Below are 13,971 nucleotides of genomic sequence, written 5' to 3'. Positions count from 1 at the left end.
GAGGATAGCGACCGTGCCCGCCGAGACTGGATCGGGCCTGTGCTGGAAACAGTCTTCTTCAGAGGACCGCGAGAGGCCGTGGAACTGCTGTCGCAGGCTTTGCTTAGCCCGGCACCCTTGGCCGGTTTGCCGGCTTCCTCGTTCTCTTCCTCTGAACAGTTTCTAAATTTATTTTTTTTTCAGTCAAATTCAGCACTCGGGAGTCTCTGTTTTGCTGAAGAACACTAAAACAAGCACTCCAGTTAAGGGGATGTAGTTTGACTTTATATTTACACTTTTAAATCTACATAGACTACCTGAACGAAGAATGCACCAATTGCAAGAAGACCTTGTGCGTACCTAACCTGTATTCATATCAGACTACTTTAAATGTGGTTTTAAAATGGGGCTACTGGAATATTTCTTCCTAGGTGTTAAATTACTTGTACCTACTGAATCGGCTTTAAAATGTCATTTAATTGAGCTAGAGTTCTATTTAATTTGGTTTCAGCATAATATCACTTTCTGAACTTTGGGCAACGTTCAAGGTTTAAATTTAAACTTACAGATCTATATTATCATTAATACTGAGCTGCCTAAGTTTCCCTCCTCTTTATTTTTTTCCTTCTGAACAGGATACAATTAGCTATTGTAATAGTCTATTTATGCAGCTCATCCCACCGAGGTCAGTAATGCTATTTAGACAGTGTTTCTCATTACTGAAAATTTTCACTTCCTGCTAATTATGAGTCCTGTAAGGAGTTGAGAGCTTTTTTTATTTTTACACTCTGCCTTTGACATTCCTTCAGTGTTTTGACAGAAGAGCTAGTTCAGACTTGTACCATACCTGCACCCTTTTTCCAGTGTTAACCATCTTGTTGTGATAGCTGGCCTCTAGCTGAGAATCTGCCGATAATCTCCGTTCTTTCCTAATGAGAGATGGTCAAGTGCTCCATGTAATCAAACCCTTCATCGTTATGTCAGCTGTATCCCCAGCTGTCAGCCTTTAAAATTTGGTAGCTTCCTTTACTTGGACTATAGGACCATAAGATCTCAAAAGTACACTCGGATTTTCTTGAGTTTTCATCCAAAAAAGCCTCTAAAACTGAATGGAGCCTTGCAGTCCTGCCTGGTCTTGCAGTTACATCTCTTAATTAGGTCAAAGAAAGGCAGCATAGTGTCATCCCATGCCGAGTTCTCTGCCTGTGCTTTTTAAAATTGTTACAAAGTGGTTCTGAACACTTAGAAAAACTGAAAATCTTTTCATCAAGTGAGCAACCTTCAAACTGAGTAGCCCCGTCTAATACACCTTCAGTAGCTTTCTGTTTCCTCCAGAGACAGTTGATAGCACTTTCTTCAAGTATCTGATAACCTGATAGTTCTAACAGTGTTGAATTCCTTTTTTCCTTTCAGGCCCAAGTTTCCAGTCTGTTTCTTTGGCTTCTGCTTTCTCCAGTTTGCTAAAAAGAGATTCTTCTCCTTCTTGTAATATTTGTAGCATTGATTTCTAGAACTGGTTTTCAAAAACGTTCTCATGAAAGGAATGTTGAAACTTCGTTTCAGATCACTACTCTCTCCACTTTAGCTGCAGACTTGCACTTGAGAATATTGGGAATGTTTTCAAAATACTGGAAATGCTTCAGGCAGGTCACAGTAATTGTTCTGTAATCCTCTGCACCTGCCAGCTGGTTTAGGTATGGTTCTATAACAAGAAAAGAGCAATGCTATCTAAATCTCCTCCAGTTTTTCTTCTGCTTAGCGATTAAGTCTTATGTTAGTGTCACTGCTAAGCTTCACCCCCTCCCAAGGAGGGGGTCTCGGTTCCACCCTGCCAGTAGCTGGCTTTCACCAGACCCTTTGGTGAGCTGAGCAGAACTGAGACAGCAAAAAGCAAACTACAAAAATCCTATTTTAAATTTTTTTTTTTTTTTTGGTGCTAGTTCAGCTCAAGGAACTGGCCTGCTCTGGGTCACGAGTGTCAGCCCTAACACAAGGGAGGGGATGCTCTGACAGTAACTCCAATTTAGATTATTTTAGGCTAAACTGGATCTTTTCCTTAAGAGAAATCCCACTACTATCCACTAAATCCAAACCATTGACACTTCAAACCCAGACTGAACAAAAAAGTAGGTCTGTTGAACTGTGTATCGTCAGAATACACAGATTTAAACTGTAGGACAATTTTAGAGGTGTACAAAACTGTTATCCCCTGGCTCTAATGTAGCAGGTCATCTCCTCACCAGTTAAGCCAGCAGCTTTTACTTCTCTCCTCCTGGTTCCGATGCTTATCTGAACACAAAGTTGGTTCGACTTGCTAATCTGGCAAAAAACAAACCCAGTGAAAAAGAAAAAGGTGCTAACAGATTTCTGCTCGTTCAGTGAGTTTAACAGGCTTAATCGGGTGATCTTGTGAGCATCAGTAATAAGACAGAGGAAGCAGCAGCTTGCGGCCAGGGGCACTGAGGAGACACAGGGGAAGCAGGTCTTGCCCTTCACTCGCGGCATCTGGTGGCGAGGATTAGATGCTTCAGAACACATCATCTCACTTTCAGTAATTTAAATATTTTTGTAATCTGGAACAAATCAAAGCTCAGTTCTTTATTTCAAGTGGAAGAATATCAGTGTTCTAAAGGGAATTATCAAACTTCTAAAAATCTCCATTTTTTTAAATAAGTAAGAAACCTATCTCAGCACTGTTTCACTGGTATGTATTAATTATCCGTCTTTGTAGCATGAAATCTTAAAGATCATAGTTGTTCTCACCCCTGCTTTTTACACTAGCGGTGAAAGGCTTCTGGCAGACACAGTGGCAAAAGCCTTTCCGTTAGGAATATAAAAACTAACTTTTACGACTGTAGGGGCAGATGCACTTGGCCTTGTTTTTCTTTCGTCACGACTACATAGAAATTTGAATATACTACCAAGCCAATAAACCTAAACAGCGTTCCTGTCAGCCAGTGCCCGCGCCAGAACGCAAACATCATCCATAGCTTTTAGTAGTTTTAAGATTGCTGCTTGACAGAAAGCGGTAGTAGTGCTTACTGGCTCAATTTCAGCTGCAGCTCTGCAGACTACAGGATCTTTCGGATGGTTTGTTACTTGTGCTTGTTAGCTGGTTTACATTTTACTATGAGTATTCTGTTACAGAGAGAGAGGTGTTAACTGTGAGTGCCTCAGTACTGCAGGAAAATGGATCTAAACATATTCTTAGCGTAGTAAATGAGTCTGACAGCTAGTCTAGGATTAAAGCATGATTTGTTTCACAGAACAAATTTAGATTAAGGCAGTTTGCACAGCTGACTTACAGCGCTTAAACTGAATGGTGGACAGGACCAAAACAGTGCTTCACCGAGGACAGTACTTACAAAAGAAATGCTAGGAAACGGAATGTAGGTGAGGTTAGAAGGGGTGGGAAAGCAAGAACAAGAAATTGGTCTCCTTTAAGGAATATGCCTAATGGTTGTGCAGTGACATCTTTTGATGCCTTCCCCCTCTCTTCTGTTTTGTTAGGTTGTTGCTGACAGCGGAAGACTTCCTCTCAAAGCTGTTTAAATGAGAATGTCCCTGGCGCAAAGAGTGCTACTGACATGGCTTTTCACGTTACTCTTCCTGATCATGCTGGTGCTAAAGTTGGATGAGAAAGCACCATGGAACTGGTTCCTCATTTTTATTCCAGTCTGGATATTTGATACTATTCTTCTAGTTATGTTAATTGTAAAAATGGCTGGACGTTGCAAGTCTGGCTTCGATCCTCGCAACGGCTCCCAAAACATCAAGAAAAAAGCCTGGTATCTCATTGCAATGCTATTTAAGTTAGCCTTCTGCCTTGCCCTCTGTGCTAAATTGCAACGATTTACTACGATGAAACTAGCCTACGTATTTATCCCTTTGTGGGCCTTGCTTATTGGGGGTATGATTGAACTTGGATATAATATCTTCTATGTACGAAGAGACTAAGCTATACTATGTGGTTTTTGACGCTGAGAGTGGTACCGAATTACTGGATTATTATACCTTTGCCACGAACTCGATCTCCAAATTAGAACGCCAAATAAGAAATCAGTCATACTGGAGACTTTCTCTAAACCAGGCTGAAGACTGAGAGTAGACTTGTTCCACTTTTTATTTTAGAACTGTCACATATGCTCTTGTAAATAAAAGTACCTGTTCAACGTAAGCTGTTGTAATACGATTGTTATTGTTATTTGTTACATGGAATAAGATACAGGCTCTTCACATGCAGGTAGAGGATCTTCTCAAAGGAACCACAAATGTTCTACCCCAGAGCATTCAGCACACTAGGTAAGCCTTGGAAAGAGGACCTAAGTTTTCTACTACTTATACTGTCACTCAAGAAATAACCAGTTAACAGTAATTTCTGTAACGTGCTAAATTTGCTTTAACAATCAGTAACAATTGATAGCTGCCAAGTAAGAGCAAAAACGGAATAAAGTGACTCAGCATTTTCTTTTTGACAGTGAGAATCCACGTCCAGTCTGAAAGACTAAAAATAAGCACTGTTTTTTAAGCTGCTGAAACAGGCACTAACCAGTACGTTTACTTAGGGGGAAAAAAGCTAGTAGCTGAACTGTGCCAGCAGTCCAAGATCCAGAGAAGAGGGAGACAAGGGTGATTACCTTTCCAAGCGAGAAATCACCAGTGCCATGAAAGGCTGAAGCTGCGCGGGGAGTTCTGTAACGCTTCCGTACCTGCAGGAAGCGGTACTTCAACGAGGAAGATGTTTTTTTAATGCCCTAGTGTATTAAATCTCTGGGGGCGAAGCCTTGGCTTTACAGAGTACTGGCAACTCAGATGTGAGTAAGTGAACTTGATTACAAGCAACAAATGCGATGAATGGGACTGCTGGGAAGAGCTGGAACCATTTTGTGACTGAAAGTGCTCTTCCGGGAGCTGCGATAACGCCAAACTCAAATGTGAAAGTTGCCTAGGACATCGTTAACGTGCATGCTGAAGGGATGGATCCACTTACATTTCCTAGGTAGGAAAGAATGGATAGTGGCTGAAAAGAGCGCAGGAGAAACAGTCCAAGGTAACAGGAAGTGACTCACAAATAAAAATTTAATTAGGTACATTTGACTGTACTTGTCCTTTAAAAAAAAAATCTTCCTGAAGTGTTTGGATTTTCCGCTTGCTCATCAGTCACACAGGTGTGGGCATACATACATGGGAACCACATTGTCAGAGACTGCCAAAAGGGCTTTACCCAAAGGAACAACCTGTTCCAGCCTAGGGCAATGGGTCTCCATTCAGAACATCAGGTAACAAATGATCTCTAGAAAGAATTTGAGTCATGTTTGCTTCAGAGCAGTTGACTGTCCTGCCTTGCTAAAGGAGAAACCAAGGAATGACCAAAAAAAGACAGAAAAAATCTTTCCAATCATTAGCTGTTAAAGAAACTGCAAAATATTTGTAACCCCTTTATTATAATGACGTGTCAACTTTTACGAAGCAAATCCATGTCCTCGGCCCCAGTTTACAAGCATCACAGAACCGTATGGGCAGCTGAAACTACCCTCTAGAAATCTTTTTTCCCTTCAGTGCCTATGAGGAACAGTTCTTTTTGGGAGGTGTGTATCTATTCCCTACTTCATTCTGAAAAATACTTCACGGAAGGACCTTGCTATGTGTTTGAGAGACTCTTTGCCCACTCATAGGAGGTTCCTGTGAGGAACTGGCTTCCTTCACCATCTTTGTGACTTCCCCAAATTAAAATGGCGCTTGTGTTTAGGATTAGCTAATCCTAAGGGCAGGGGGGCAGCGTCCATCTCGGTGCATGCTCTCGGGCCTGCTGAATATAGGAGAGGCGAGAGCAAGCACACCCATATACATGCTCTATTTAAGTACCCATATGTGTGTGTATATATACAGTATGGAGAACATGCTTAATTTGTACATCCAGTTTAGGTTTCTTAAGCAGTTCTTCAGTTCTGTCAAATGGAAACTAGGGTCACTGAGCTTCCCTGGATGCAATATTCCAAGGCAAACTAGACCTTTTGTGGAATTTTTATTAGGCTGCTTGAAAAATTTGGAAAAAAGCAACCGTCTAAAGAACTACCACTGATTAAGGTAAACTTTGATGAACCACTTAACAAACATTGCCACAAACACATAACAGCATTTAAGCGCTTCAGACAAGACAAATACACACACGCGCACACACACACACTCGTCTCTATTTGATGTTAACAGATCATTGTAACTTAACACAGCAAACAACGGGAGAATAAGAACTAGCCACATTAGGACTTGGTATATTATTAGCAAGATGGGCCATGAATGGTGACTCTGCCCCCTTAATAAACCCCTTCTGTTCCACAGATGTGACAATTATCTGGAAGTTTGGCATCTCTAATTAACTCAAATCGAACACAGTTGTTCCAAATCTCCTTTTAATTGCTGCCTCTAATTCAATACAAAAAGACCAACAATTGCAGTGTTTTGGTTGGGGTTTTTTTGTTGTTGTTTTTTTTAAAAGGTTTACAAACCTTGAAATAAATGACAGTGATTTTGAAAGCTGAAGCAGACGTTTCTTTCTGGTGTCCTACAGAAGCCACACACAAATTGATTTCCTTTAGCACAAGATGTTTTTAGGGGACAGCCATTTGGAAGCGTTCAACTTAGTTTGCAAGTTCCCAGTCCTTACAGAGATACTTTGGCAAGAGGAATATCCCTTTTGACTTAGGATTTCCTATCAGATTTAACTGACCTCAACGGTGCCGACACCTTTGTACATGCAGCCTTTTCTGTGGCATCAGGGCTTCCTTCAAAAGGATTTATGACACAAAGCACACTGTAGCCAACCGTGACCTTTCCAGAGGCTGTTGCAGGAATTACCGCTATTCATCATCACCCCCTTCTCAAAGGCACTGCTCACGGCTTTGAAAGGGAGCGAGTTCTCCTCGCGCTTTTTCTTCGGTTTACAGACCGATGGGACTGATCTTCATTAAATAGAACAAAGCGAGTGAAAAGCGGATTTGATGAAGGTGGCTGGGCAAAGGGGAAGTTGATGCTGAGATGGCTCACAGAGGTACAGGCAGAAGGAAATGACGATCCAAGTACGCAGCGCACTAGAGAACACCTTGTCTCAGCTACCTGCAGCAGCTGATGCAGGGCGTGGAGGAGAGAACTTTGCCTTCAGCGGCTTTGTTTTAAAATGCAATTCAAAAGCTTGCTGTTCTGAAATGAAACTGGAAGTACCTGTCGTACATTGATGAGATATATATATTGTATACATAATATATAGATATATATTGTAAATGGAGATATATATTCAACATCATTTACTTCTCTTCAAATCATTTATACAAGCTTGAACACTTCAGCATGCCAGTATCTACTTTTCTCTGATTAAGGAAAACACTCTATGCACATGTGTGAAAGATCATGAAACTAAAATTTTCAATTACCTATTCATACTGCTTTTCTTGATTTGTCACCATTTTAGAAGAGTATCCAGTTTTCTGTTCTTTTTATACTTGAAAAATACCACTGTGTGACACATACATCCCCACCTTTAACCTACATGCTCTAAGAACGCGTGTACACGCATCCAAAACGCACTGCTAGGCATGGGCGACTATTAAAAAATAAGCTAGCGCAGGACAAAGTTGCAAAATGATTTAAGAGATGGAAGCAGTATCATTTTCTGACATACATGCAGAGCAGTACAGAAACAAAATCCTACAGTAACCTCATGGAAATTTTCACACTGCCCAGTTTAAAAGCTGGGTGACACAAAGGTATTGATGAAAGTGAAATTTATGAGACCCTCAGAGACTCAGAATTCTAACAACATTAGGTGTTGCCTATTTTAACGCCACTGTATTTTGGGAACAAACAACATGGCTTTTCAGCAATAAAGCTCCTGAATAACTGCCTCCTCAGAAATAAGTTCTTTGAATTCATTAGGACGGAAAGCATAGCGCTGTCGTATAACACGACACTTTTTTTTTCCTTTTTAATTAAGATTGAGGTAAAAATAACTATGCTGAGTTGGAAGAAGAGTGTTTGTACCTTTTCACTGTACCTTTATTGTTCTAAGCTTTGGATGGAGTCAGTCTCCCATATAAGCCTTTTAGACCTGAACAGGCCTGGGCATCAACCTGCTGCTGAAAAGCATCAGGCTTTGGGGACTAAGGCAATTTAAGGAATCGCTGCAGTTGGACCACTAGAGTACTATTCAAGATTAATTTGACATTTTCTCCTCGTACTTGTACTGAAGTTGGATAAAGAGTAGAAAAACCTGCAACTCAGAAGTGCCATTTCCTTCGGTCTGCCTTTTCGAACAAAACCAACATCACGAGCAGGCAAACGTAAAAGAAGTCTTCATACAGCACAGAGTGACGGCGTAAGAGCAAGAAACTGGGAAGAAATGAGAACCCAAGCTTAGCTTACCTGTGTTTTTATCTCAGTGTTCCTTTTGAAGTTTAGGAAGAAATCACTGCTAAAAGATATTTTTTAGTCTAAGAATTTAATTTCTGATACTAACAAAAGCTCTCAGCGGCACCGGTTAGACAGACAAGTACCCGAGTGTTATTGCATGCTTAGGCTATAGCTTTAGCGATCTTGACTTAGGCTACAGTAGTCTGACACACAGAGCTCTGATGCTCAAGGTTTTCTTCTTCTGGAGACACTTACGGAATAGCTTTCCCAGCTAACTGCCCTATTTTGTCTCAGTACAACCAGATAAAAACACCGCCATGAAAAGCATAGTCCTTAAAACACGGGCCTAAGCTCTACCAAGCACTGCACTTTCGTTCAGGTGGACTGGAAATTAATTGGTAAAAGAAAACAGAATATCGAGATAGTTATTGAAAAATAAAACTTGATAAAAATCAAAGTTTAAACTGCTGTTTTAATCAATGTTTTTATCAGAATATCATAACTGTACACCAAATATTAAAGGACTATTTAGGACTAATGCCCTCGTCAGTAGGCTCACCTACCAGCATGACCAGAACATGAGACGATCAATGTTTAGCTGGCACTCAAGTACAGCACGGCTCCGAAGCAGAGGAAATATTAGCATCACAGCACAAACAGTGGTTAGAATATAGTACACTGGATTTGCAAAGCAGTATCCCTGATGATTCTAACAGAAACAGCAACCTAGACGTTGTGAAGTTCATCACTGCTTCTGAACAGAACACAAAATAATCTGCATTTCTAAGAAAAATGAAATGAATGACTGATGGGAATCAAAGTTTCCCAAATTTTCCCATGTATGCTGCAAACTTAGTGGGATCTGCACAAAATATCAGTATCACCTATTACACAGTTTTTAAAGTGCATTTCATCCATTTGAGAAAGTAATAAAATATCAGTTGAACACAGTGACTCACAATCAGAGAAAACATTCTCAACAGCATCACTGACAGCGAAGCACAGACCAGTGAAAATTTGTCCTTTCCGTTTCCAACGTGCGTACATTCACCGTAAGGTAACAGGCGCTGGTCTGCCTAAGGACAAGGTTCTCGACATACCTGACCACTAGAAAGAAAAGGAATGAAATTACGCTTGAGAAGCCTGCAAAGTTCTTTTATCGCTGGACCAGAATCAGTACAGTTTTCACCCTAGGAGGGTCAGGTGGTAGTCTGCTATCTCACAACAGTTTATTTTGCCAATGAGCATGGAGAAAACATGGATTTATTTCAATCAATTCAGCATCCTTATTCACGTGCAGATATTTGAAAACAGTCATTTTGATCAATGAATACCAGTCCTGTGTTTCTTGGAAGACTTATTCCGTTCCCCAAATCTGTAATGTTCGGATCCGTTTCACAGCATTCTACTATTTTACGTTTCCATTTCCTACATCATTTGCAATGCCAACTTATTTACTGTGCACATATGTATCCGCTTAAAAATCAATTTTATTTATCACCAAGGAATTCTTTCACAGATGAATACTTAAATCATCACCCTCTGAAATAATACTTTATTTCTAATACTAGATAGAATTAATATTTCAGTTAAAGAAGTATTGAAATATCCACTATAGTAACAAGGAAGGGAAAATCTGCATGCCAGCAGTACCTGTAATGAAAATGCTGTTTCAGAGTCAATTTGCAGGCATTTGGAGGGCTGGGGGATGATACAACACTGAGTAACACTTGTATGTAACACATGAAGTCAGTTGCCAGTGAAATGCAAAAGATTCAGTACGTTAAAAAAAAAGTAGCTACCATCTTGAAAGCTATTAGTAGTGACAGTAACAATGCAATTCTTCGCTACCCACAAATATGGTACCAGTATCTAGGAAAACATGTCTAAACTTCTGCACATCATGTCATTAACTGGAGCACCACTGCAAACGCACAGATGTCAACGCCATGGCAGTACAGGCAATAGGCCTTAAGCAGATTTTTCCAATTTGCAGAAGAACAAGGGCCAAGAGAGACAACTACAACACTGGAGATTTCAGCCAAAGTAACAGAAAGATTTATATATAACTGAAGTCAGGGAGGGGGAAAAAGCAATAAGCAAAGACTGGTTTCAGTACATCAGAAGGCATGAAAGATTTATTGCTGAAGCAAGAGTCTGAATACGAAGTTGTATGCGGCAGGAATAGGGGTTATAGCATAGGACCACTGGAAACCGAAGCAAGACCTTTGTCAGACTAACGAACAATTTGGGAGCCGAAATTCTCAGAAAAGGTACTCCCCTCTTAAAGAGCAACCGCATCAAAATGAATACTCCACAGGTAGACAACAAAAAACTTGGTGATTTTTTGTTTGGTTTTGCTTTTCTTTTTAAAAGCAAAGAAAGAAGTATACGCTCATATAGCCAGTCGACCCAGAGTGTTTACACCTTTGAGTACAAAGGGAGTTCTGATAGCCACTGGTAATCCTGGTATTGTTCATATTCCGTCTGCAAGGAATCGTCTAAAAATGAGAATCTAGTATGTCTCAAAAATAAAGGATGCAAAAAAACTGCAAAAACTGCCACTTTTTTTTAATCTCTTAAAATTCTGAAAGTGATTAAGAAAAAAAAAAAGGGGGGGGGGGTTTGAAGATATAGGCAGTTTAGAAGCAAAATTCAGGACCAAGACATACCTGAGCAGAAGTTTGAGGCCGTATCAGTCAAGACCGCTGAGCAGGTCTTCAAAAGGAAACAGAGTTCTACTCTTAAGTGTAAAGTCATGTTTGCTAAACCATTTTCAAAGATTTATTTTTCCAGACTGGACAGGGCCTACGATGCAGAAAGTTGTTTGCTGTCAAGGGGTATGTATACACTTTAATAAAATCTGACAGAATTAAAAAAAAAAAAAAATACTTGAACCAGAATTAATGATCAGCATACGGATCACCAGCATACAAATAAGATTTTTTTTTTTTTTTTTTAAGTAAACAAAACGTATGTTTGTTTGTTTCAGAAAAAAAAAAGCAGTGTCTGGCAAGGCTGGTTTTGATAAAGCTGGAGCCTTCTGCTAACCCACTTGGAAAGCTGCACGCTTTGGTGCAAACTACAACCTGCAGCTCTTCTCTTTTACTGTTCTCCAATGGCTGGCACAGAGAACGGGAATGGAAGGCTACATAATTGTGTACGGATGTTCATAACGCCAAAGAGATTACGGGTGGAAGTTTCCAGATAATCCAGAAAACACAAAGGGAGCTGAGACCACATTTCTATCAGGAAGGCTCACATTCTTACATGAACCAATTAGTTTTTCAAATCAGAATCTGCTAGAGTAACAACTTACCACGTCACACATGAATCATTTGCTCATGGCGTGAGGGGAAAGCAAGATCCCCAAGGCTGCAAAACTGGTAGTAATCTCTTAGCCAGCGTTAAAGAAAATAGCAGTTAAGACTTAAGGACATATTAGCCACATCCAAGAGATTCACATTTCTATTGCTTCTCTAATACATAATTATGGCTATGTAGGAGTAATGTTTAGCAATTCAAATATTGTTTTAATTAATAATTCCTTGACAGACCTATTTTAGATCTAAACCAATCAGGGCACTCATCCATTAAATGGCTGATTTTAGCGCCCGGCATAAGTACGCAGTAACATCTTGAATTTTAACAAACATAAGCAAAAAATGTTTGCAATAAAAGGGCCTCAGGTAGTTGTATTAGACATCACCTGGAAATCACATTGTCCTATTGCTACAAATGAAGCTAAAGTGATCACTAAGTGCATCAAAGATTATAAACTGGGTACATAAGGACGTACAGCTTTCAGAAAGACATAGGGAAAAACACAAAAAAAAAAAATTCAGAGACACAGAGGGCTGTGGAAATAACAACAGGCCTAGGATCTTAAGTTTTAAACACTTAGTTGAAAGACAGGCTGTAGGGCAGTTTACTGCTATTTGTAGCTACCTGAAAAAGAAATATCATTCAGATGTGTTTGAACTACACAGTAATATGTTACACAAAGAATTAAATAAGTTAAATGACTTAATAAGTTTTTGCAATTACGACATCAGATGCTAGCTAGCCTCGAAATCCTCTTCCCTCGGAACACAGCTGAAGAGAATTCAAGCGTTCCATAGGCAGGGAGAGAGGAGAACAGTTAACTTCAACGCCACTATTATTTTCTTAATTAAACAACTCTTGCTTCCAAACTGGGACTCCTGAGGAATCTTCCTACTAGACACACTGGCAAGTATCTTTATTGCCTGGCACTATCAGCATAGGGAGCAATTCAAATCCAAATGTATCTCAGTGAATTACAGGTCACTGCTAAAGTTGAGGCCTTTACAGCTTGGTAAGTAGCATTTAAATATTCTTTGTTTTGATTTTAGTCAGGTAACTGATTTAAGTTGAGGGGGGTGGTCGCTGTTGGTTTTTTTAATGTGAAGTGGAACTGTCTTAACTGTGGCTTGAGCAGGGGGAAGAGGTAAGCACAGAAGGGAGTTTGCTCCCTTGCACCAGCTCATCTAGAGAGATGTGCACAGTTACTGGTAGCACTCCTGGAGCCCACTGGGTGTCCAATTGTCCTCCGCAACAGGGGAAGGTTTGCCTCCCTGTTCCACATTCACATCTGACAGCAGGAGTCTGGGGAGTGCCTCTAGGGAGCAACTGTAAGAAACCCTGTGAAGGGAGGACTGATTTTGCCTTCTGACTAATCCTGATTTACAACGAATGCCTCAGCTCTACCTCAGTTTGCTACAGCTCCTCACCCCACAGTAGCGTAAGGGCATCCTATGCATTAGTGCAGGTAGAAACATAACCATTTAGAGAGGCAGTTTAACTGAATCATTTTTTGCAGACCCAAAAATAAAACCAATCTGTTATTATGAACCTTTATTAAGCGGCTCACATTTCAGTATAAATCACACTAAAAAGATTTTTAAAAAAGATATTTACACTACAGTGCTGACACATTTAAAATGAAAAAATTGATATAAATAAGCTCTATGGAAAAGCCTGGAATTGTCAAAAAGAATTCTGGCTCATCTTACAAAAAATATATATGTTAAATGTCAGCTCTACTCTAAAACCTACAACTCAAAATTATTTAAAGACTTCTTTATGTTAAACCTGCAGTGTTTACAGTGCATCTGGCCCTAAGTGCTTTGATACTTCACAGTTATGGACAGGCACTGAGGAATGTTACAAAGCTACATAACTATTTTCTGTAACAGATGCGAAGGCAAGTCACAAACTTGCCTCACAGAATTTATGAATCTTTACATTATTACATCATTAAATTTAAAAAGGAATTTAAAATCATATATACAAATTTAGCACAAAAAATCATCCTCTCTTTGTCCATGCAGTTTTGGATATGATGAACTATGTTGTCTTGTATCATCTGGATGTATGTGACCTCCAGGGCATAACTTGCCTTGTAAGTCCTTGTTGCCAGGTTCAAATTTAGAATCCATTTCCAACTTAAATGCCGTCAATTCAATGTGATCCAATCTAGTCTGAACATTCTGGCCCCCGACATCATTAGGTGCTACTGTCTTTTCAGCAAGATCAACATTCATGGGTTCTTCTTTTATTCGGTGAGAT

The 13,971-nt window shown here is 39.9% G+C and overlaps 2 protein-coding genes across 2 annotated transcripts in view; one reads left to right on the top strand and one right to left on the bottom strand.

The window, feature by feature from the left end:
- The first annotated feature begins 206 nt into the window (after nucleotides 1-206).
- TMEM60 (transmembrane protein 60) lies at nucleotides 207-4,153 on the top strand. Its single transcript, XM_009328349.1, has 2 exons — nucleotides 207-331; nucleotides 3,490-4,153. Exon 2 carries the CDS (start codon nucleotides 3,532-3,534, stop codon nucleotides 3,934-3,936), a length of 405 nt encoding a protein of 134 aa, XP_009326624.1. The 5' UTR covers nucleotides 207-331; nucleotides 3,490-3,531; the 3' UTR covers nucleotides 3,937-4,153.
- Nucleotides 4,154-9,854: 5,701 nt separating this feature from the next.
- RSBN1L (round spermatid basic protein 1-like) overlaps nucleotides 9,855-13,971 on the bottom strand; it is a gene marked incomplete at its 5' end in the record, with an annotated part of 42,063 nt that continues 37,946 nt past the window's right edge. Inside the window, 1 exon segment of the mRNA XM_009328348.1 lies at nucleotides 9,855-13,971. This exon segment is cut by the window's right edge and continues 31 nt beyond it. Coding sequence (XP_009326623.1) covers nucleotides 13,698-13,971 — 274 coding nt within the window.

This window comes from Pygoscelis adeliae, unplaced genomic scaffold (genome assembly GCF_000699105.1).
Source record: "Pygoscelis adeliae isolate BGI_AS28 unplaced genomic scaffold, ASM69910v1 Scaffold267, whole genome shotgun sequence".
Classification (NCBI taxonomy): Eukaryota; Metazoa; Chordata; class Aves; order Sphenisciformes; family Spheniscidae; genus Pygoscelis; species Pygoscelis adeliae.
The sequence above is the reverse complement of the archived record's forward strand: the minus strand, read 5'-3'. Positions and strand labels throughout refer to the sequence as shown.